Source organism: Aphelocoma coerulescens, chromosome 3 (assembly GCF_041296385.1).
Source record: "Aphelocoma coerulescens isolate FSJ_1873_10779 chromosome 3, UR_Acoe_1.0, whole genome shotgun sequence".
NCBI lineage: Eukaryota > Metazoa > Chordata > Aves > Passeriformes > Corvidae > Aphelocoma > Aphelocoma coerulescens.
The window spans coordinates 20,553,584-20,576,085 of NC_091016.1; the positions used below are offsets into that span (position 1 = coordinate 20,553,584).

The 22,502-nt window shown below is 41.2% G+C and overlaps 1 protein-coding gene across 23 annotated transcripts in view; it reads right to left on the minus strand.

Moving 5' to 3' along the window:
• Nucleotides 1-22,502, minus strand: part of FSHR (follicle stimulating hormone receptor) — a 307,860-nt gene that overhangs the window by 11,978 nt on the left and 273,380 nt on the right. For 19 of the 23 annotated variants that reach the window (XM_069009381.1, XM_069009380.1, XM_069009378.1 and 16 more), the window contains 6 exons: nucleotides 17,178-17,252; nucleotides 16,711-16,785; nucleotides 9,238-9,309; nucleotides 6,988-7,065; nucleotides 3,226-3,294; nucleotides 3,001-3,075 (listed from right to left, as the gene is read on the minus strand). In XM_069009381.1, the coding sequence (XP_068865482.1) occupies nucleotides 3,001-3,075; nucleotides 3,226-3,294; nucleotides 6,988-7,065; nucleotides 9,238-9,309; nucleotides 16,711-16,785; nucleotides 17,178-17,252 (444 nt within the window). The remainder of the gene's footprint in view (nucleotides 1-3,000; nucleotides 3,076-3,225; nucleotides 3,295-6,987; nucleotides 7,066-9,237; nucleotides 9,310-16,710; nucleotides 16,786-17,177; nucleotides 17,253-22,502) is intronic. The other 4 variants (XM_069009384.1, XM_069009385.1, XM_069009390.1 and 1 more) reach the window with 4 other exon arrangements.

Here is a 22,502-nt window from a genome sequence, read left to right on the forward strand (position 1 = left end):
TACTGCCCTCAGTGCTCTGCCTAATGAAAACTGTCACCCAGAGTATATGCTCATGAGTCAAAAACTAAACAGCAGGTTTCTGCTTAAATCCATAGACAGCATCACTCATGGCATCATTAAGAGAATGTATAACTTCATACTTCCGAACAAGAGCACAGAAAATGTTTTCTTTGGCTTGTTAGCTAAAAATCATTACTGAGTCCAAACTGGTATTACACTGCGTGCAAATAAGCAAATCTGAATAGGAATAGCATTTAGACTTAAAAATATCCAAGAGTTTACTGAATCTGTTGTCATCTCTAAATAGTTTCATAGATATTAAATATTTTTTCCACAAAAACTTTTTCTTCTTATTTAAGAAACTTTTTATGCTCATTATCCCACATAAACAGAAGTGAGTTAGGGAAAGTGCTTTGCCTAAAACCCTGTGGGTTTTTTTGGCATGTCTGTGAGGGATAGCTATGGATACACCACCACCAAGCCCCCAAAGAGCAAACACAGACACTGTGCAGGTGGTTTAGTCAATTACTCCACTGAGTTACCACACACACACCTCAGTGCAGAGGTTCTTCGAGATGCTGTTCTCTAGTTAGAGGGTTGATAAATTAAATAAGCTTGATTAACAAGATTATAAAGTGGCATTAGGAAATCAAACCAGAAAGCATCAGCGAGTGAAATACGTGTTCTTATAATTGCTTGGCTGTGAGTCATCAGCCTTGACAGCAGCCAGTACAGGAGCAGCAAAATGAATCTGCCTTCTCTTCCAATCACTTCCCTTTCCCACTGGGAGTCTCTGTTGGACTAGCAAAAGTACTGACCAGCTGATGAGGTCTGAAAGGCACCTACAGAAATGGCAAAAAATAGCTCCTGGATCAGAAATCAGAGCAGGGTAGGCAGACTGGGGAGAACAATTTCCTCCGTGCTTGTATCTAAACTGATCTCTGGCTGCACGTCAGTGACTCAGCTGTAGAGCTGGGGATCTACTGGAGCTCTCCTGTACCTTCCATGTCTGGGATTCCCAAAGAAGACAAATTGCAAGGGTGGGGTGAACCACAGCCATACCTTGCCCTGCATCAAATCAGGACACAGCCAGAGAACTAAGGACACCAGCAAAAGCTGGTGCAAGCCATGATAGCTCTGAGAGCAGCAGCAGACAATTAAATGAAACAATGCAGCTGAAAATTGAAGCTATGAAACTCCAAGCTGGAAACGGTATATTTCTGTATAGAAGGAATATGTATAGTTGTGGGATTTATTAGCTATTTGATTTACTGGCCTACTGTCAGTGCTGAAATCCTTTGACTCAAAATTTGATGTCTTTCCCAAAGAGAGACTCTAATTCAGCCAAGAGCTGTAAGTCTGAGGGAGGAATTGATTTGTGAAACTCTAGCCTGCACAACGCCCATGATTGGTGCTGTCTATTTGTGTTTGTGTTTCTTTCACATTACTTTAATATGACGAATTATAAAATAGAAGTTGGCATTAATTGACTCTATAACACTGGTTCAAGAAGGTTCAAGAGTTAAACCATCCTGATGTTCATTCTATTAAAACACTGCAGTCTGCAACATGGATTTGATTGCAGCAACAGCAAAAATATGATTTGTCCCAGCAAAGATATGATTATGGGTCAATCATTTCCACAAGTGAAAGTGCATCCCTGGTGTACACTACAGTGATGGATGAGTAAGAAGGCTCTTCTTTCATGATCCTATCCAGGATAAAAAGGTAATTTCCCATCCACGGAATAGTGGATGTATTGGTAATGGAACAGAAAACTTTTTACACAAATAACTCAGTGTTAGAAATTGAACTATCAAATGAATCTCAACTACAGGCAAATCAATTTGATAAACCTCCCAAATATGATTGTATCAAGTATAGCTTGCAAAGAAAATGCATTTACTTTTTGCTACAGGAAACAATGATTTCCCAAAGAAACACCTATGACATTACTGATGAAAAGATGCTCCAGTGTCAGTCTTTTCCAGAAAAAAGAAGATGCTTTGAAGAAACAATGGAAGTGGAGCAGAATGCAGTAACCCAGACCACAGGTCTTTATTTCATATGTGCACAGACCATCATGAAGTGGAAAATGAGGCTTTCTGAAGAGCTCTGGACTGAACTCAAGGTTAATCAGACATTTTTTCTCCCTCCTTTTCAGGTTTGTAACCACTCCAGCATCTGTGTAAAATCTTCCAACAGCTCCAATGACCCCTCTCACTCATTCTGGGTGACTTTTAGCCCTCTCTGAACAACCAGGGTAGATGCAAAGAGAGAAAGGTTCTGATGAGTCGGTGAGACAAAAAAGAATCCCATGTCTCTCTTGCAGCTCTTATGTATGGTGGCTTGTGCTCAGAAACACAAGCAGCTGTGCACACTCATACATTTTCGGACCCCATGGCAAACAGTGGCTTGAGGTAATGGTGGCTGAGACCCATGAGCATCCTACTGCTGAATTATCTACCACTGAGTTCTCGATTCCCAGCTCATCACTCACCAAGGACATCCTGCTATAACTGAGTGGGATGTATCTCATACCTATCCCAATCCCCATCCCCGCAGGATAGGAATTTTTTGTCAGAGTTAAGCTGCAAAGATGCCGGGGCAGATCTTCAGTGGCAAGTAATTCAGATTTAGGCAGTGAGAACCACTCACCCAGTCTCGATTTTGCTTAAACAGAAAACCGAAAGCATTTTTTTCTAGAGGGAAAAAACAAAGCAAAACAACTCCTCTCTTGCCCAGTTTAATAAACCATGGAGAGGAACCTGGATCTAAATCTCTCACTCTCAACACTCTCAAAAACTTGAGGACAAAGTGAAAATAAAGTTCTAGACTGAAATTTCTGTTATAGCTTCCTTTTTTTATTCAGAACTAGACCTCTGGTCTTGAACTCCAAGGTTTGCAAGATGTTGAAATCCAGACTGGCATTCATATGTTCTTCTCTGATCTTTTCTAAGGAGTCAAGAAGGAGAAAAATGTGATCCAAATATTACTTACAAAACAGCGGGTCCATTGGCTCCCTGGAAGACCTCATTTGGTAATTTTTCTAGGTTGCGATTATCACTTAGGTTTCTGAAAAACATAACATTTATGCTGAAACAATCTGAGATAAAAAACAAAAAAAATCTTGTAGAAGTTACTTTCAGAATTACAGAACAGAATTTTTTCAGAATTACAAACAACAGAGTTTTTTTCAGAATTACAAACAACAGAAATAGTTACAGCTCATCCAGATATGTTCCATTAAACGCATGATTCTCAATGTCCTGAATTCCATTTTTATTCAGCCATCTGCAATAGAGAAAAAGGAAAAAGGAGTTGTGTTCTTATTTATGCTTCATGACTAAAACGTATGCAATTCAAAATAGGGAATCTCAAAAAAATAAAATTGTTAAATGAACATTGAAATTGTGAAATTTCCACAAATCCCAGCCTGTAAGATCTCAACAGCTGGGGGAAGTCTTTGGAGAGGGCAGACATGAATAGGGTGGATGAGTGCTACCATCAGAGATGGCAGCTGGAGTAAGTTCCTGAAGGGCAGAGCTGGTGAAGATGCTGGTGCTGCTCATGGCTCCACTGGGAAGGCAGCAGAGGAGCCAGGGAGAACAGGGTCTTTCCTGTTGGTGCTGCCAGTGCCACTCAGCTTTACTCTCAGCAAGATGCTTTTGAAATGCTGGGCCATGGCTTCATCTCTGCCAGTTATCAGAGAAAAAAGCCTGCTGTGTGCCATGGGCTCACAACCGCAGCCAGGCAGGCGGGGGAGGGAGGCTGATGGTCACTGAGCCAGGCAGGAGGGCACGGAGGGGCAGCCAAACTGCCCCGAAAGCAGGTGACTCCTCCTGTGCTGCTGCCTTGATAAATTACACTCCCTCTCTGCTCTGCTGCCCAGTCCTACCTCCCCAGGCTCCTTTCCCCAGGAGGAGACACAGGTACTGAACCTTGCAATTGAAGCTCCTGGGGCTCTCTGCCAAGTTTTCACTGTGGTGCATTACCTAATTAACGTTTAACGTCCTTTCCTCTGTCCCTTCGTGGTCCTAAAAATTTACATTTAGGTCAGTTATATTTATCATCTTTACAGTGCAATCTTTCATCTCGCCTTAAACGTCACTTTGCAGCTCACACCCTCTCCAACAGGCAGTGACAGGTCTGATTGATGGCAGAAATGGCCCGATTTAATTAAACTGTCAGCAAACCTGGACTCTTTTCTAATTCACTTTGAAAAGCTGAGCATGCAAGTGACCCACTTATCTGAGGTCTGAGGTGGTGAGCTAAGGTCAGCATGGAAATCAGTCATGGGTCTGGCTGAAAGGATTGCTCTTTTGAGGCAGATGCACATGGCTCTGTGTCTGTAATGTCTGTCAGGCTGGATCAGGAGAACTGTCACCGTCCCCTTCACTTGCCAGCACTATTAGACATGAGTGAGCGGGCACGGAGGAGAGACAGGTCCCTGCTTACAGCATTTGAAACATTTATTATATTACAGTGATCTTATAAATTTGTAGCTGCCAGGCTGATAGATATGTTTTTAATCACACTATTAGCACTTACTGCATTCTCTCACTGAACATGATGGTAATGCAATGAGATACTAAGGTTGTAAAACAGAGTCACTGTAGCCACGCAGTGTGGACTGCACACTCCTGTCACCTGGCTAATAGCGTGTGAGTGGTAAAAAGAGCAAAAAAAATTACCTAAATCCCAAGACCTCATTATAGTACACATCAATACATTCCTGTTGAGGCAAATTCTCCCCTCACTTCAACCAGCATCCTTACTGACTCCATGAACTCTTACATTAGCAAGGTGACAGTGGAGGCGGAGATCCAGAGCTTGGACATGGGGGCTTTTCTTTATCATTTCATGTCTGGAGCAGATTTTTAAAACACACTTTAAAATTCAGCCAGTGAAAGAGGTCACTGCCCCTGAGGTACCATTTACACCCTATTTCAGCACTGGAAAGATCTATTTTAGAGCCTAAGTTGCACTCAAGACCTGGAAGCAAGGTGAATTTTTTCCATAATTTTCTAGCACTTCATTACCAAGTGTCTCCTCAGTTCCCACCTGTGCTGATCCCATGCACAGCATAAATCAGATGCAATCCAAATTACTGGTGTAAATATGCTTGGTGCCTGCCACAGCTAAGCCCATTAAAATGGTTTCTCCCCAGAATGTGGGGGTTCAGTGGGCCCTGGGTGATTTTAATCATCTTGATATGCCTGCTTTCACTAAGTGATGTTGCCATAACCATAACTTTCTGTGGAGTTGCTGTGACTTCTGTTTTGTATAGAAAAATGGCAAATTTGTGTCTAAAATGAACTAAGTTCACCACAACAGAAGGAAAGCCTAATCAGGGACTCTCATAGGGCACATGCAGGGCCTCTGTCCTGAATTGCTCTAGGGAGAACTTGAGCAAAGCCAGGACATTGTCTGACTGGGGTGGTGGAGGCCAGGTCTGCTCACACAGCTCTTGCAGCTCCTGCACACACTGGTGGATGCAGGAAGCCCATGACAATGGGGAGCTGCAGGAGGCAGGGCAAAGGAGCTGGAAGTTGACATGATCCCCCCACCAGGACAATTTTGCTAGCAAACCAGCAGCCTGAAGTCCCCAAAAAGGTATCCTTCAATACCCAGGCAATAATCACATCATATAATCACAGGAAGGTTTGTGCTGGAAGGGACCTTAAAGATCACCTGGTTCCAGACCACCAGCTGTGGACAGCAACACCTTCCACTAGACCAGCTTATCCAAAGCTCCATCCAACCTGGCCTTGAGCACTTCCAGGGATGGGGCATCCACAGCTTCTCTGGGCAATCTGTTCCACTGCCTCACCCCCCTCGCAGTTAAGAATTTCCTCCTGATATAAGGAATGAAACATTTTGGGGTGGGAAGGGGAAGCCAACTTAGAGCTGCTCAAATGGCACAGAGAGGTCAAAACACAGCAAAAATCTAGGATATTAATATCACCCTTTGGTGGAATTACAAACACAGTATTTGTTGTGCAGTGCTTTGAAAATGCAAAGTCCTACCTGAGCACCAAATATTATCATCACAGGGGAAAAGATAAAGCAGTGAACTTGTGATATAATTACTTGAATATATATTTAAGAAAAGTCTGTGTCTATGTGTGTGTGTGTGTGTGTGTGTGTGTTTAAAACTTCAGAACTTGAAGTAGAGAGAGGTTGTGCATAACTGATAGGGAAAAGGGAGAGATAAAGCTAAATGACTTGCTACTGGCCTCTCTTCATTACTGATGGTCTGACCTTGCTCCCCCCAGAATCGACATGAGCCCAGTCAGTCAATCCAAACCTTGCTTTTCTCTCTCAGTGTGCCAGCTAAAGCACACAAACACAGTGGGAATTTTTTCCAGTCTGACCACTGGCTGAGTGAAAGGAAGGCAGCTTGTTAGCAAGCAAACAATATGTTTTGGTATGCAGAGAGAAGGGATCAAAGAAGCCAGCTAGTTCATTAAAATACACGACTGTTCAAATCAAATGTGGAGCTGTCTAACCATGCAGCTCCAAACTGCGCTGTGAACCCGCCCGTACCAATGCATTAACACTGTGTACAAATAAACCACATTTCCACAGCATCTACATACATTCTGCCCAAGTAATAAATGTCTTTGAGTGATGTGTCTGACTGTAAATATTTATGAGTCGTGCCATCCTTGTGAACACAATTTTTCTCACAGGGAACTGTAGCTGTAGGTGTTTAACCTTGGCATCAGTAATTACTAAATTTGCTCCCTGATGTGCTTCTAAAATAAAGAGCAGGACTAGAACACAACAAAAAGCCCCAAAAACATTCATTTGTTTCATGGCAGGAAAACAGAATACAGAGATCTCAGGGGCAAGGAGAAATGTAAAATCTCAAATTGAATTTGGAAGTGCATGAAAAAGTGCCCAACCCCTGGTATCCTTGACCCTGTTCTGGAAAAGAAATGAGCTAACAAGGAGAATAATGAATTTCCTATGTCTACTCACAGAATCACACTTTCAGAACTCAGGCCCATGAATGAATTTCTTTCAATTGTACGTATATTGATATTGTCTTGAATATCTCTGAAAAATAAAATACAATAGAAACTACACCTTTTTGTACTTCTGTGAGCCTTTCAATACAATATGCTGCTTCAAACACAGTATTTTTTCCTTATATACAACCTGAGGAAGTACTATAGAGGGTAAGAATGTACGTTTCCAAGACATTTTTTTCCCGCAGAGCACAAACCTTCCTGATAAAAAAGGCTGGAGCAAAACATTTCCCACCAGCCCCCCCACCCATACTTTCCTCCCAAATAGGCTGAAGACATTAAAATGCATAAAAGCTCAGGTCTATAACCCTGAGGTGGATGAAACAGCTCCTCCAGCAAACAAACTCCCCAGAAAACGCAATCTGAGCGGCTGCGAGGCCACCCTTTCTCCCAGCCTCCCAACTAGAAGGAGGAAAGCCATTAGCCTTTTTGGCCTGATTCAGCAGGGCACCTACCAGCCCATGAATCATTCCCCAGCTGATGTCAACAGCTGATGTTATAAGCTCTGTGTGTGCTTAAGAACTTAAATGCAGAACCCCTGTCAGTGCAGTTTGTTGAATGGACAAATAGGAATTTCCGTCTTTCCTCGGTTGTGACTGATATAAAAAAAAAAGGAATGCTCTGTTGCTGGCTCAAAATAGGCCTCAAAGAAGTTAAATAATGTTACTCATAATTTAGACTGGGGATATGGCTGTTTCCATGCTGTTTCTGTTGGAAAGCACAGAACAAAATTAATTATCTGCAAAGCTTGAAGTTAGGCACGGTTCCAAAATTATCTCCTGCTGACAGCTCCGTAACGCCACAACTCTGCACCGAGTGACACTTACACAAAGGCTTCATTCAGCAAACTGAGGTCAGCAGAGGCAGGAATAGGGATGGAACACGGCACCCATGCAAGTGAACTGTATCCCTCTGCTACAGATCTGCCCTTCATAAACATCAAGACCTGTCTTTGGGACTCAAATATTGGCACAACTGAAGCCAAAGGGAATTTTATTATTGACCTCAGAGGGACCAAGGTTTGAAGTGAGGTCTAGTTTGGGACTCAGTCAGTATCAAGGTCTATTTATTCTTACAGGGAAGTGAGGAGTTGCACCTAAAAAATTAAAAACCTCCTGCTGGTACAGGACACAGTAATTGCAGTCTAGTTAAGACTGATGATAAACACAAAGGTGTACAGGTGAAAGTCTCTGTAGTGACACAGGTGTTGCATTTCCATGATGGTTTCGAGGAGCAGCGAAGTGAAGTTCTCAGAATTACATATGTCAAATGTATTCCTGAAATTTAGTGTGTATACTACACATGTGTGTATACCATATTCAGGCATCCCTCTCTGTGCTTTATATGCATTTTTATTCATATTAATGTCTATTACTAAGATAATTGCAGGACAAAGGTTTCTGCAGGTTGAAATCTTCCAATCAAAGATCTGAAGATGCAGAATTTTGTGTGTTAATTAGCAATAAATCTTGTCCGAAAGAACGCTTTCAGTTATTCTAAGAACAGATTGAGAAATGTACGTCAAAATATTTTTCAGTGAAAAAGAAATCAAGTTTCTATGATATGCATTTTTTCTACAGAAGAAGTGCTTTAGGAAATTAGCAGCCTATTTTCACACAAAATTTTGCACAAATATTTTTTTCCTTGTTGGCACTGGAATTTTCCATAGGAAAACATTTTCATTCTCTGTATAGTTTTACTGCCAGGGGAAAACAAAAGAGGTTATGGTAGATAATTCCCTGAGTTTGGGTTTTTTTTGTCTTTTTTCTTCTTTCCTCTATGATGTGGCCACTTCAGATGGAACACAGCTCTGAGATCAGTGACTCTTCCCACGCAGGCCAGAAAAGTGTCGCCAGGTGGCAACAAATTTCCACTGCCACCATCCTGGTTTGGATTTCAGCTTCTGAAAGAGGAGTCAAAGGCTGTTATCTGTCCCCTGAGCCACCCAGACACGTGCTCACAGTGCAGTTAAAGGAAGAGTGGTCTGTAAAGTGATGTTCCAACATTTTGTAGAAGGGAAACCTGGAGACAACTGAGACCTTCTGAGCCACATTAGCATCAATGACTGCAAAATTGCAATCAACATGCCACTGTGGAGCTAATTAATGAACACAAGGGGAATCATGTCTTGAAAGGTTTTGCTGGAGCAGAACACTCAAAGGGAACTTCCATAAAGTGACAAGCAAATGTTCAAACTTACAGCAAAACTTTCTGGAAAGAGTGAATCTTGTGGACAGCAGGTAAAAACCGAAGGCCAGTGTTTGATATTAACCTAAGGGGAAGAGAAGATGAAGATTATTTACTCTGCCCTGGGAAAGAAAGCAGTAATTAACAAAGAAGAAAGAACATTGGACTTAAAATGGTTGTCACAAAAGGCAGTTTAGCCACAGAAGTGGGGCTTGCCAGTAAAAAACTTGACCTTGTAATTTAAAAAGGTTTTTGTCCAAAGTACAAGCTGAATTCTGCCCCACAGAGGTAAAGAGAGAAACCCTACCTTGGATGATTACACAGTCCTACCTGATGATCTCAGGAAATTGTCCATATTAATTTCCCAACAACATTCTAAGAAATCAGCTGCACTGACATGGGAGGATTATTTTCATAGCAGCTGTTTTAAGACAAAAGTATCAACTCACCACAATTTTACCCTTTTGCTCGAATACAGGATACATTAATTCCACAGGAAATTAACATTCATTGATGAAATTAGGAGAGAATTTGGACATTTTACTCCGTAGCACCTTTGATAGTGAGGAGCCAAACCCATGGGAACATTTCAGCAGTCTTTACAACTGGAAATGGACCTGAGCCTCTATTCTTAGATGCCTCCACCCTCCCACTGCATCGACCACCACTGGCCTCTGCACTGTGGTTCCTGACCATGAAACACCACCCTGGACCTGCTGACTTTGAAGGACAGCCCTGTGCTCACAGCCAGTGAGGTCACAGGTATCCACAGAGATGGACCATGTCTAATTTTGTCAAAATTTGTTACCCAGAGCAGTAGCAAGGACAGGACAAATGTGATGTTGCCATGCAGCAGGAGATGACAGGTGGCTGCTGATGGCTGGAAGGAGGGCTGAGTGCTGGAGGGAGGAGCTGGACTGGACTGGGCTCTGACCATTTGGGAGTTTTTCCCAGACACCAAAAGGTCTCGTGTTTACCCCACCAAACAGAGAGAAAATTTGGATTCTTGAAAGTTTGATTATATCTTTGTGTTTTTAATATATGAGATGGTAGAGGAAGTAACCTTTCACTGAGACTGCTGGTTTCTTAAGGAACATAGGATATGGACATTATTTTTTATCCTGGCACTTAGACAGAACAATATTCTTTTATTATTAGATGCAACTTTATTTATTTATTTTTTTTAACTGAATCATTCCGGAAGAGTTGAATTGTGAGCAAAGGACTGGTTGAGACTGGAAAAAGGTAACATTGTTCATATGATGTTTTTTTATGAACCTAGATTATTTCAGGAGAGTTGCAGTCTTTCAGGTTTCATAATTTGAACTGAAACTGAACGCCTCCATGTGACAACCAAATCCTACATTTGAGAACTCAGGGTGACACATAAGTCCATAAAATAGTCATTCACTTGCATAAGTACTGCTCTGAGCTCCCTGAGATGGTATCTCGGTATCCTCAGATGCTGAAAAGCCAACTTTGATCTGTCTCATCTTATAACAGAAAGCAATACTTCATATGCAGGGAAAAATTAAAGTAGTATTAGTGAATATTCAAGAAGCCAATTTGTTGAAAAGAAAGTTGCTGAAATGTCATGACTGTTTCGTCTCAAGAGTCAGAGTGGTCTGACTTTGCATTAACTTAAAAATAACAGCTGTCACCATGAAAGCTCCACAAATATGCCTTTGAAAAACTATTACAGATAGTTAAATAGAAGGCATGATTAATGAAGCAGGTGGATTACCACAAGGCCCTTGTTACTTAAAATATTTCTGCACTTACACTTTGTAAAAGGAGTTTGCTGAAAAAAAATTAGAAGCAATGAGAGAAGAACCTATAACTCCCCCTTACAATATTTTAAAATACACTCTCTAAATTACTGGAGATGTACAGGGTTTTAGTTGAAAGCTGCCTTTAATTTTAAATGAGTCATGCACTAAAAATTCACGCAATCCTTTTTTTACAAAGCCCCTTTTAAACACAAATTATGGCATACATTTCCCTTAGTAGGAAAATGAAGGAGGAGACTGCTGCCAAGTAGTGAGTGGCTACTGCAGGGCAGAGAAAACATAAGAAGCTTTCCCTTCCCCAGTCCTTTCCTGAGAAAATTTCAGTCCTCATGGTGCAGCAATGAGAGGTGAGAGGACTCTAATGCATGCTATTCAAACACTGCTCCCAAGGGCAGCTTACTCCCAGCATATCAAAATTCCACATTGGTTATCAGGGCTTTCACCATACACGTGAGAAAAAACTTCCCCAATGCCTTGGGTTAGTTCTGATCTTTCCAGTAATTCCAAAGTGTTCAGGGCTCAATTTTCACTGGGGGCAACTGAGCAGCATGAGATGAAGAGGAAAGTATCTTTGACAAATCATTACATATTGAAGTAAATCTACAGGTGGCACAAGGCACCGATTGCACAGAGGCACAGAATGGTGATTAGGAGCAGGAGAGGATGTTCTTTTAATTAAATGCAGAAAAAGAACTGAAAAAATATTTAGCTAGACTGCAGCCTAGATCTTCCCTCTCTTTTTATTCAACCAGCAAATCTCCAGAGGCCTTTAAGTGGATAATCTTTTTAGAATGTAGATAATCCAATTTACTGAATATCTTTCCTGCAGGACAGCTTTGTCAATATATTTACCATACAATGTATACATCCTTAGTACCCTCACTTTAAACAAGTGTCCTCTTTAATCTGTGTTATAACTGAGTTCCCCCTTGCCATGCTTAAACAGCTTGGTGAGAACCTGTTTTTTTTCAGATGGCTGATGGCTGCTTTCCAAGACATTAATTGTCTTTCTGAAAACGCTTACTGGAGTCAACACTTAAGAAAACAGAGCACTACAATCAGCAGAGAAAAAAAAAAAGAGATCATTCAGAAACTAATTCCTGGAAGATTCTGGCTGCTTATCTCCAGATATAGCAACACATCTGCTCTTTTTTTGTGCCAAATTGTAGGAGCTCTTCTGACAAATCTGGAAACGCAGTTTACCTCATCAATTTACTGTGGGTATTTGCTAAATTGCAAACTCAAGGTAGGCAGAGATAACTACAACACCACTCAGGAAGCATTATCTTTGTGTCCCTTAATCACACTGGTTACTTTATGGTGAGTGTGAGCCTGATTCCGGCGAGACATTCCTCTGATTCATGTATCTCAGGCTTCTTAAATCTGCAGCCCCCACTCCTGGGGAAAGGTCTTTAACCATGAGGCTGTCATGCCAAAGGAAAGAGTGGAGCATCACTTTTTATTGCAGAGTTTTCTCCAAGAAAAGGGTCAGTAATTCTGTGGACTTTGCTGCACCTGCAGCAAATACAGATTTAGGTTTAGGAAGGACCAGGCAGGTCCAAGACTTTGGAGTTGGGCTCTGTTCCTTTTGCAAGCAAAACACATGGTTTTGGTGCCTATATTTCCCCTCCCATCCAACAATTCAGCTGTACGCACTAAAAGCTGACCTGGAAGGAGTGTTACATTTAAATCTTTGTATTGTAAACTGAGACTGCTTAATGCAGGACATCATCACCCCTCCAAAAATGAACCAAAGGACATAGATTGCATATAAGAACTAATTTTGGAAAGAAAATGGGTTTGAAAAGCCATCACTACAATATTAAACAGACTATGGCACAGGTCTTCCTAATGAGAGCCAGATAAATAATCTTGTACCCATGAAAAGGTCAGTAAGTCACCATTTTGAAGCAGTCTGTCTCTCTGGCATATACCCAAGAAGACCAATTAGTAATTCTCTTCAGTGCTTCTAAAAGACTGGTGAGAAAGTTAAGGTTGCCTGTTTCTAGAAGGTTTAGGCTATTCAGCACTGTGTTTTCCCAGCATTTTCCTCTCTGGTTTTTTTGCCATACTGGTAATGATGATGCAGGAGACAAAGGGAGTGGGCTGAGCAAAAAATGTGTTTGTACCCAAGCTGACAGAGATAATAAAAAAAGCGTATTCATATTCAAGAGCTGGTGGCTGTAATGAGCCCATGAAGCTGATGAGGGGACTGACAAGGCTAGCTAGAGGTTCTTGCCTGCCCACAAACAAGACCGAGTGGCTATACAGCTGTTTTTGTAGGAACAGAGAGAAAGCCTTGCCAACAGTGTGTTGCAAAAGTCATTAAAGTAGTGGGCTGTAGTAGCTGGGCTCAGTTTTGGACATTGAGACTGATTAATTTTTTTCCTCTGTGTTTTCTAAATGAAAACCACCAGCAAATAAAAGTTTTTCTGAAAGATTTTCTGAATTGTGTTTTTGCAGTTCTGCTACAGCCACAAAACTATGCAAGGAATCAGAGCATGTGTCTTGCACCCTGCCAGACTGTCCCCATAGCTGGGAGCTTCAGAAGAACCACAATGTTCCAGGAAGGGGCAGGTACCCAAGTCCTCATGCTTTGAGATGCTGGTTGCAGCTTGGTCTCTCTCTACCTCCTCACACAGTCAGACAGAACCACCTAACCTGTTATGTGACAAGATATTGATGAAATCATGTGCTATTCCTTCCTAACTTACAGCAATTAATGTGAAAATTAGGCAGTGATGTACAGGTTTACAAGTTTCCAGGTTTTACAAGTTTCCTTTCATGGCCTTAAAATTTTTATCATTTCTGCAATAGCTGCTCCACACAGATGCTTTACCCTTTTATGAATTATTTTAAACTATAGTTTACAACCTTTTGCTTCTGTATTGTATAAAAAACCCTGAACAACCACCACAAGACCCCCCCTAACTGAACTGAAAAACCATCAATCTATTAACCTCCTCGACATCTCGCCTTATATTTTCAATATTGCCTCTTCCTTGTGTCAGGCATCACGAGGAAGGTGAATATGAGAACTGGGTTACCTTCACCAGATGCTGTTTTACAGCATTCCATCAAGGTTTCTGCTTTCTCATTAAATTAACTACCCTACCCTTTCAAATAGCAAAGCTTTCTGCCTTTTCAGCTTCCAAAAGGGCAAGCACCACTCAGTGAAACCAGGGGATAGAGAAAATGGCATCTTTCCTACAGGAATGTGCCAGAACAGAACACAAAGGTGTGGCTGTATGTAGAGAGATGGTCTGAGCATGCTGTAACTCAGCATCACGCCTGGCTCATTGGACAGAGGAAGTCCCCAACAATAACTTTGTGTCCTGCTCCTGCTCCCTGTGTTGGGAAATGATGTAGCTCCACTGAAGCCAACAATATTGCGCTGATTTTTACCCCCAGCACATCTTCCTCAACCCTTGTCAGCAGCACAAACCCCACATCCATCTGTTCATAAGCTCTGAGCCACGAAACCTGCACCTTTTGTACTGTCTATAGTCATGCAAGACTGGGGGTTGTACCTCCTAAAATGAAGGCACAGAGGGGATGCAGCATAAATCCATTAGTGGTAAACACCACAGGTGGATTTTATGAACATAACTCAGAGAAAAGCTTTGGCACAAGAATGAATGTGGATTAAGTGGCCATGAATAAAACTAGAGGAAATCTTCTAGTCACCAAAGCATTGAGTTTCTGGAAAAGCCTCTCCTGGAAAAAAACAAGAAAGTAGGGAACAGTGAAGAGAATCAAGAATGTCAATAAAGCACTTAATTAATGGGATATATGAAGTGGATCCAGAAAGAAATAGGATGCAGTAGCTGGAGAGTCTCTTCTAGCCCTCCTTGCTCACAAGAGAAAAAATCTTAAAAAAGCTCCAAAATGCATTTTCCTCTGATATCAGCTAGCAAGAAAAACTAGCTGAAGGGGAAAAGGGAATGGTCAGGTAGACAAGCAATCATCTGTATTTTTAATCTGTTGCTTCTATAGGTCATAGTATTGCTGCTGCAGCTGAATTTTTATACAGGTAGAAACCTCAAATGTTAGAGTCAACATGTATGGGAGTGTGGAATGACAAATGTAGGGAAGAGGCAACATCCAGTAGTGCCAAGAGAAAAGCTTTCACTATTTCAGATATTTAAAGTGTGAATTTATCTTTACCAATGATTTCTGTTTCCCATATCTAAACAATCACTGAAATTAGTGTGTTCTTTAGTGTGTTCTTTAGTGTGTTCTTTAGTGTGTTCACATTTCTTCCTAAATTTCATGTGAGATAAATGTGCTCTCATTCTTTCTACCCATCTGTACATCTGACAACTGTACTCTCCATGGTAGCTTGTTCTGGGGATTTTAGATGGGATAAATAAATGCTGTGGTTTTGTTCTTAGGTGGCCAGAGCTACTCAAAGCCCATTCAGCCACTGCTGAATGACTCAGGCTTGAAATGGGCTGAAAAAGGCACGTGATTTCTTCTCATGACAATGCAAACTTAAAGCTTTATTTCCCTACTGTCAAGAGAAAACCTGTTCTAGTTATGCAAACACAAAAGTTAAAGTTTACCAAGATGCGTGATGAATTTGATAAAGTGGGAAACAGTCAAAATACTGGGAAGAGCAAAAACCCTACTCCAAATCTAGCCACATATTCCAGTTCAATGAGGGCTTAAACTATAATGTCTTCTGCAGTGCTAAATACACCTTATCTCCTAAAGTCCAAGCCTTAAATCTCAAATCTTAAAGTAAAAATTCAAAGCAATGCCCCTTGGCATTTTTGAGCGCAGAAACTGTCAGATACTAATGATTTTCAGAGACTTTAAACACTCCTTGGCTTACTGGGAGCTACACTTATCAGACCACTGACCTGATTTCATACTGTATTTAAGAAATATCTAACTGGACAATTAAATGCTTACTTTTATGTACTGAAATGTAGAAATCATGACCAGGCTTCTTGGATGAGTAAAGAAAAGGCGTCTTGCATGAATAAGATTTCTTGTGTCAGTCAGGAAAATCAGATGGGGGTTATGTGCTCAGGTGGACAGACATACAGAAGTTAAGTTGGGATCCTGCTGGGTGAATAAATTGGCATCGGGCTCATCAAAGGGCACCATTTGAGCTGTATAAGCGATGACCATTATGGTGCATATGACATTCTTGATGAGGCTGGCTGAGGAAATAAAGCTGTACCATACATCAATATGGTTGTATTTTGGGGATCTAATCATCTCACATCAAGCATTTGTGAAGACCATGCCTGTAATGCTACCTTTGCTAAAGAAAAAGTAATTTGAATGATTAACAACACCATGTATGTCACAACATATAACAGAAGGCAGCACCATGGCAAAGACAGAGGAGAGATGTTTTTTTGTCCTTAAGCTCCCAGGAGGAATTTCAGCCTACACTTGTTTCTAGATACATAAGGAAGGTCCAGCTCCTCTTCTCATCACTCATTTCAACCTGTTGCTTAGAAAGGCTCAAGGAATGAGTAGGAGTCCTCTGTGGAAGCTCTTATCTTCAGCTTTTCTGAGGACTGTGCAGGCATGAAAATATGGATTGACAATGTGCAACTGGTAGTGAGGAGAGGCCATTGTCCTGTTTTATCACCAAAAGTGCTCAGCACCAGCTGGACGGATACACAAGCGTGTAATTCAAAGTGACTCTAGGACTTGTAAAGAACAAAAGATCTTACAAATATCTGAGGCTTGGAAGGTGTTGGAAGGCATCTTTATCAATGTACACGAGGTTGTTGGCTTTCTCAATTCTTCTGCAAAGAGGAAATGAAACATCAGGAAAAAAAATATGTCAGTATATTGATCTTAAAATTGTGTTTGTCCCATGACGTCGTGGAACAATATGCTGAGATTTTCTTTTTGGCAGCAGATGGTCTGCATGATTTCAGGGAGCAGCCTGCCATAGACTGGCAGACCCTACCACCTTTTGATCCTGGCAGTGATCTGAGGATAAATTTTAGGCTGAGCAAGTAAAGAAATGGGAAGCTAGATAAGAAGATGGAAAAGACAAAGGGAGATTTCAAATGCTCCTATATTGCTACAAATTCTTCAGTGCTTACCTGAACCAAACTGCAAAACCTTTGATACTTGCCTATAATGAATCTTTATAATTGTCTCCTTTGCATTTAGATTGCTCATTACTTACATTTCATGTAGTTTGGGAAGGTTGGAAAACACATTTGCTTCTATGACCTCCAAGGCATCATTCTGTGAGATCTCTCTGAAAAATAATTTAGAAGTCAAGATATTTCAAATCATGGTGAAGCAGAAAATGGACAAGTGAAAAATTCACAAGGAACTTCTTCAATTACTGATGAGTTTTAAAAACAAGTTGGATATCAGATAAGAAAACAGAAACACTGATGAGTACTGCTGTGGCAAGCAACAACAACAGTCAGGAACAGACATCTGAGGCTGGAGTTTGCATCTGCAGCAGCAGCCCTGCACATCCTGCTGTCACCATTCCCTGTGCATTACAAGTCAGGGTCTATCCATCATGGGCTTCTGGACCTCTGACATTACTAATTGCTGATAGAAATTTAATGAAACCTTTTAACTCAGTGAAGAAAAGAGGGGGTGAAGGTGACTGAAAACAAAGACAGCTAAAAAGTTCCCAAGAAACGTGACACAAGTTCAGCAACAGGACACTGCTGTCTTGACCCAATGGAAAGTACAGAGATTAAAATTAAGCCACCAGCAGATGCACCCTTGTTAACAGCAGCTGGAGATCATAGGAATGAAGAAGCCTTCCACACCTTGGGGCAAACCCTATTTGACATGGTCTGTACACAGTTAATGCCCACTTACAGCCAGAGAACTGCAGAATATAAAAGCCCAGTTTACTGCTATCACCACACCAGAATGCATCTCACCAGAATCACCAGAATCACCAGAATCACCAGAATCACCAGAATCACCAGAATGAATGGAAATATGTCCAGAGCACTTATTTCTTTGGTTCCTTAATCTGTGGGATGGCAAAGACAGGGCTCAGGCTCTGGTGTAAGTTAGAGCTCAGGAGTTCTCCCGGTGAATCAAGCGGGCATTACTGCAGTATCACCTGTCCCAATCACATCCCTGATGCTGGCACTGACCAGAAAGGTCGAGGTAAAGACAGCCATGCCAAAAGGTTCCCTGCTGCCATTTTTTTTGGAAATGGTGCCAAAATGTTATTTTCCCAGGCTGAGGTCAGCTGCAGGAAGTAAAATTTGTAATACAGCTGTAATTCAGAGATAGTGTCATGGTCTATTGCATTTTAGTCATCAGGTAACCGTGCACATCTTTGGAATGAAACCTTGGAGAAATAGATTGCAAACTGGATGACACTTGTGCCTGGATATCTCGTTCTTTTGAAATGATGATGGTTGCAAATAGATTCAAATAGGCCTGAGGTAAAACAAGAGATTATAATGTCAGGTGCACAGTCAAAAAATAATCACAAAAATTAATCTGAGGAATATAAATGTATTCCATTCTCTTCTGTGAGAGATGAACCATACCTGACAGACTAGCTGCCCATTTAAGACAAACAAAAACCTTGCAAAAGAAGATATGTTTTTCATCTGACCTTTTCAGTTTTTAAAAAAATGCCTTAGTGGTTTAATATTTTTCACTTTAATAAGAAGTTTTCCCTCCTGTTTCCTCAAGTTTTTTTTATGGAAGAAATCCAGCTCTGCTCTGCTCCAGGAGCTCTAAAATGACTGGAGAATAAGAAAATAAAAGTACATGAGGACTGACAATAGGTGCTTGGCAGGGTGCACTGAGAACTGGGTTTGTTTAGCAGTGCTGAACCACCAGCTCACATGTGAGTGTGTCCCTCTTTATTAATTTTCAGCGGCAGCAAAATGTTTCAACTGAGGCAGGGATTCCTTCATGCCGTGGGAGATACAGCCCTTGCAAGGGGTGCTTCAAAGACTTTATATTAACTTCCTGTTTTCTTTAAAAATAATTATAAGTAGAAATATCCAGAAGAATAGAATAGACTAGACTAGACTAGACTAGACTAGACTAGACTAGACTAGAAGCAAACACTCTCTACTATGAGGTATTTATTTGACAGTATAAAATTCACTTCCCTAACTACAGTCTCGATGATTTAACAACATGGGAGGCGTCTCACACTCTTAAAGCTTGGTTTGGTTTTCCTTGTGCCTTTTTTGGTGGTCAGGTGCATATTTGCCACTCCCCACAATCTAAAAAAGTCTAGAAGAAAGAAAATCTTCAGAAAAAGCGGCACATTTAATACCAACAAATACATTTAGCCAGAAGACACTTCATGCTACTAAGAAGTTCAGGGAAAAAATGTCATAGATTTGTTGGCCTTATACAGGGAAAAAAGGTTATTAAGAAACCGTAATACAGTAGTGACCTCACCCAGCAGATAGTGCTGCTGAGGGTAATAATTTTTTATGATCCAATCTGCTATCTAACTCTGGAACAACTTGGATGACACAGCTTTTTTAATGGATTGCTTAAAAATGAATGTTTCTGCATCAGAAGACTGTTTTGGCTTCCTAAGAGTGTGGTAGGTTATTGGCTTTGTTTCGATTCAAGAAATGGAAGATACGGATCTGATTAAGGTAGGGCACAAGGAGGCCATGGCACTCTGGAAGGCTTGGAGAATGCATGGTGAAGGAAAGGAATGAAGAGAGGAAGATAGAAATCTCTAAACTGTTTTTGCAAGATTAGGTTTTTAAAATAGTAAGTTTTTTAGAGATTATGTTTTAAACAGAATTAACGCTTGTGTGAGGGGCCTTTCAGAGACGTGGGAAATGACTTGGCTTTCATTCTAACATTCCTATTCACAGGTACAAAGGCCACAGTCTTTTTTTTGAACAGGTAATGAAAATATGGACGTATAAAAATATGTCCATTTACAATGACTTTTTGTCTTCCAGTTGAAGCAAACCACTGCTGCAGCTGTTGAGGTTATGAACATCTCAAGATCAGTAAAAGCAACAAAAAGGAAACTTCTCAGTGGCGGAAGGCAGTAACCCTTCTGGTGCTGGGCTTCATCCTCTGTGTTCAGGGGATTGCAGGGGTGAGGGAAAAGACCCTCTGTCCCCTGCAATGAACTGCATCCTCTGCTGTACTCTCTCCAGGAAAACATTGATGATGACCTTGATGCCTTAGGTTTTAACTTCCATATTTTTCAAATCCTGTACTGCCTAGTGTGTAACTCTGAAGTTTCTTGTAGCCTGTTAATTTCTGCTTTCTCATGCTAGGTAGACATAACAAAGCCTCTCCAAGACTGCTCTCCAAGGACACTCAGACCATCCTAGGCCCAAAAGTATAAAACAAAAGCCTCTAAAGGGGAGGCAAGCTTGGGGAAATGACACCATTAACTGAAGTTTTAATTGGAGAATTAACCCTGATATGCAAATGAACCAAACTTATAAAAGTGTGAAGAACTCGTGACCTGTCGTCCATCTTGGAGTCCATCTTGGCAGTAGCCTCTGGCTCCCCAGGGTGTACCTTTGAAGGCCCTTCAAATAAACACCTACCTTTACTCCCTTACTCTTGTCTAGTCTCTGTTTTTAGGTGGCCTCTCAAGGCATCACCTTACCCACCATTGTTCTCTGCAGATGAATCCCAGTTTTAGGCTGCACATAAGCCTGACAGGGCTGTCATTCAGGTAAGAAGGATAAATAAAATAAAACCATTCTGTTTAGGAGATCAGTCACACACTGTGAACAATAGGCAGCACTAATCTGGGGTTTGGCTGCCTAATTAGAGTGAACTATTTATTCATACCTGGCAAAAAGTGCACACCTGCTCCTGGAAATCCCAAACAACACTATCTTGGATACAGGTATCCATGACATTAAAAGTGCAAACCACTGCTGCTCACATCAAACAATCAACTCAGCAGACTCAGATCCTCTGTAGAGGAGAGCAAATAATACCTGAGGCACAAGCTACAAAGAGAAAAAGGCATTGCTGGCTAGTGTTTGTGCAAGTGGTTTGTGTTACAGTATAAATACACACAAACAGATGATTGCTCATAATGCATATCTGATTATATGTCATCAAGAGAGAAGATGAGGATCTTGTTACATTGTTTGTTTGGAATGAATGACACTATTAGTGCTACTGGTAGCTGTGGCAGGAAACCCAGCCGGCAATCCCATCATCACTTCTGAAACAGACAAGCCTTTGAATAGATGGTGTGCTGAACAGTCAGGGGCAATTTCTTAAAAAACCCCAAATAGCCAAACCACCCAGTGGTTGCAAAGTGCTTAGGCATCTGCCTGAGCTTAGTGTTCACTGCATGCAGAGTTGTACTGAAATCAGCAGTGATCCTTGAAAGCATAAATTGTTTACACAAATACAGACTAAAAGATGAAAAAGCATTCAGTAAACACATTTTACAAAGGACAACTGTTTTTATTTTTCTGCAAAGAGAATGTAGGACGCTAAGATGTGACATCACATGATTAAGGGATTTCCTCTAATTTGCCACTAAAGTAGCAAACTGGAATCATTATTACCCATTCCCCAGCAACTGACTGCAGTGTATCACTTCCACGTGTGACAGTCAGAGCTTGTGTTAGAAGAGAGAGAGATGGAAAATTGTTTAATCTGCCTGCAAATCTGCCCTCAGGCAAGGCCGGGGGTGCATCTTCCTGACATCTGTGGCAGAGCCCAGTGTGATGTTTGGGAAGGATTCCTCTTTAAACCAGCTGTACTCAGAGCATGACTCATAAAAATCAAGATACATTGAAATGGCCTTTTAAACAATTCTGTTAGCAAGGGACTTAGAGTTCCTGGCAGTTTCTTTGTAGTCCACTAAAGGAAAAGTCTCTTAGACTAACCAAAGTCTTACAGAAAAAACAAGACTCTATTAAACTCACAAACTAATGATCTTGGAGCCAAGTGGTGTCATATTTCAAAATAATAATATACAGGAAATTTATGTCTTTTATGATAGCAATTGCTTTCAGGATCAGAGCAGAGCACACAGGGATAAGGTACAGGGTAATTTCTTTCCCTGCTTGGAAATATGTCTGTTTTTAAAAAAAAAAGTGTGTTTATCTGTGTGTGCCTTTATACAGACACAGAAGGTTAACACAGATCAGTAAGTGGTAACTCGTGTCAAAAGAAGAGCAGAGCATGCACAAGGCAGAAGATCAGCTTAGACCAGCATTAGCCCCTCACACAATGCCCAGGGATGTGTGATTTTGAGCACGAAGACCTTGTAATTCCAGCAGCAGGAATGACATAGAGAAACTGCTGCCCACCTGGTGAGCTTGGCTGTGTGACAGTCACAGTAAATGTGGGATTTATGGATTTCTGCATTTCTTCTCCCTGTGATGGACTAGCGGAGGGGACCGCCCTGTCTGTCAAGGCTTCTCTGGTCCTTGCTTGGTGTGTGCACCTTGCCCACAGATGGTGTGAAGGAGGGATTTCTGCCTCTCCAGGCACACGGCCCTACTCTCTGGTCCGGGTGATGACTCAATCCCTGTAAACT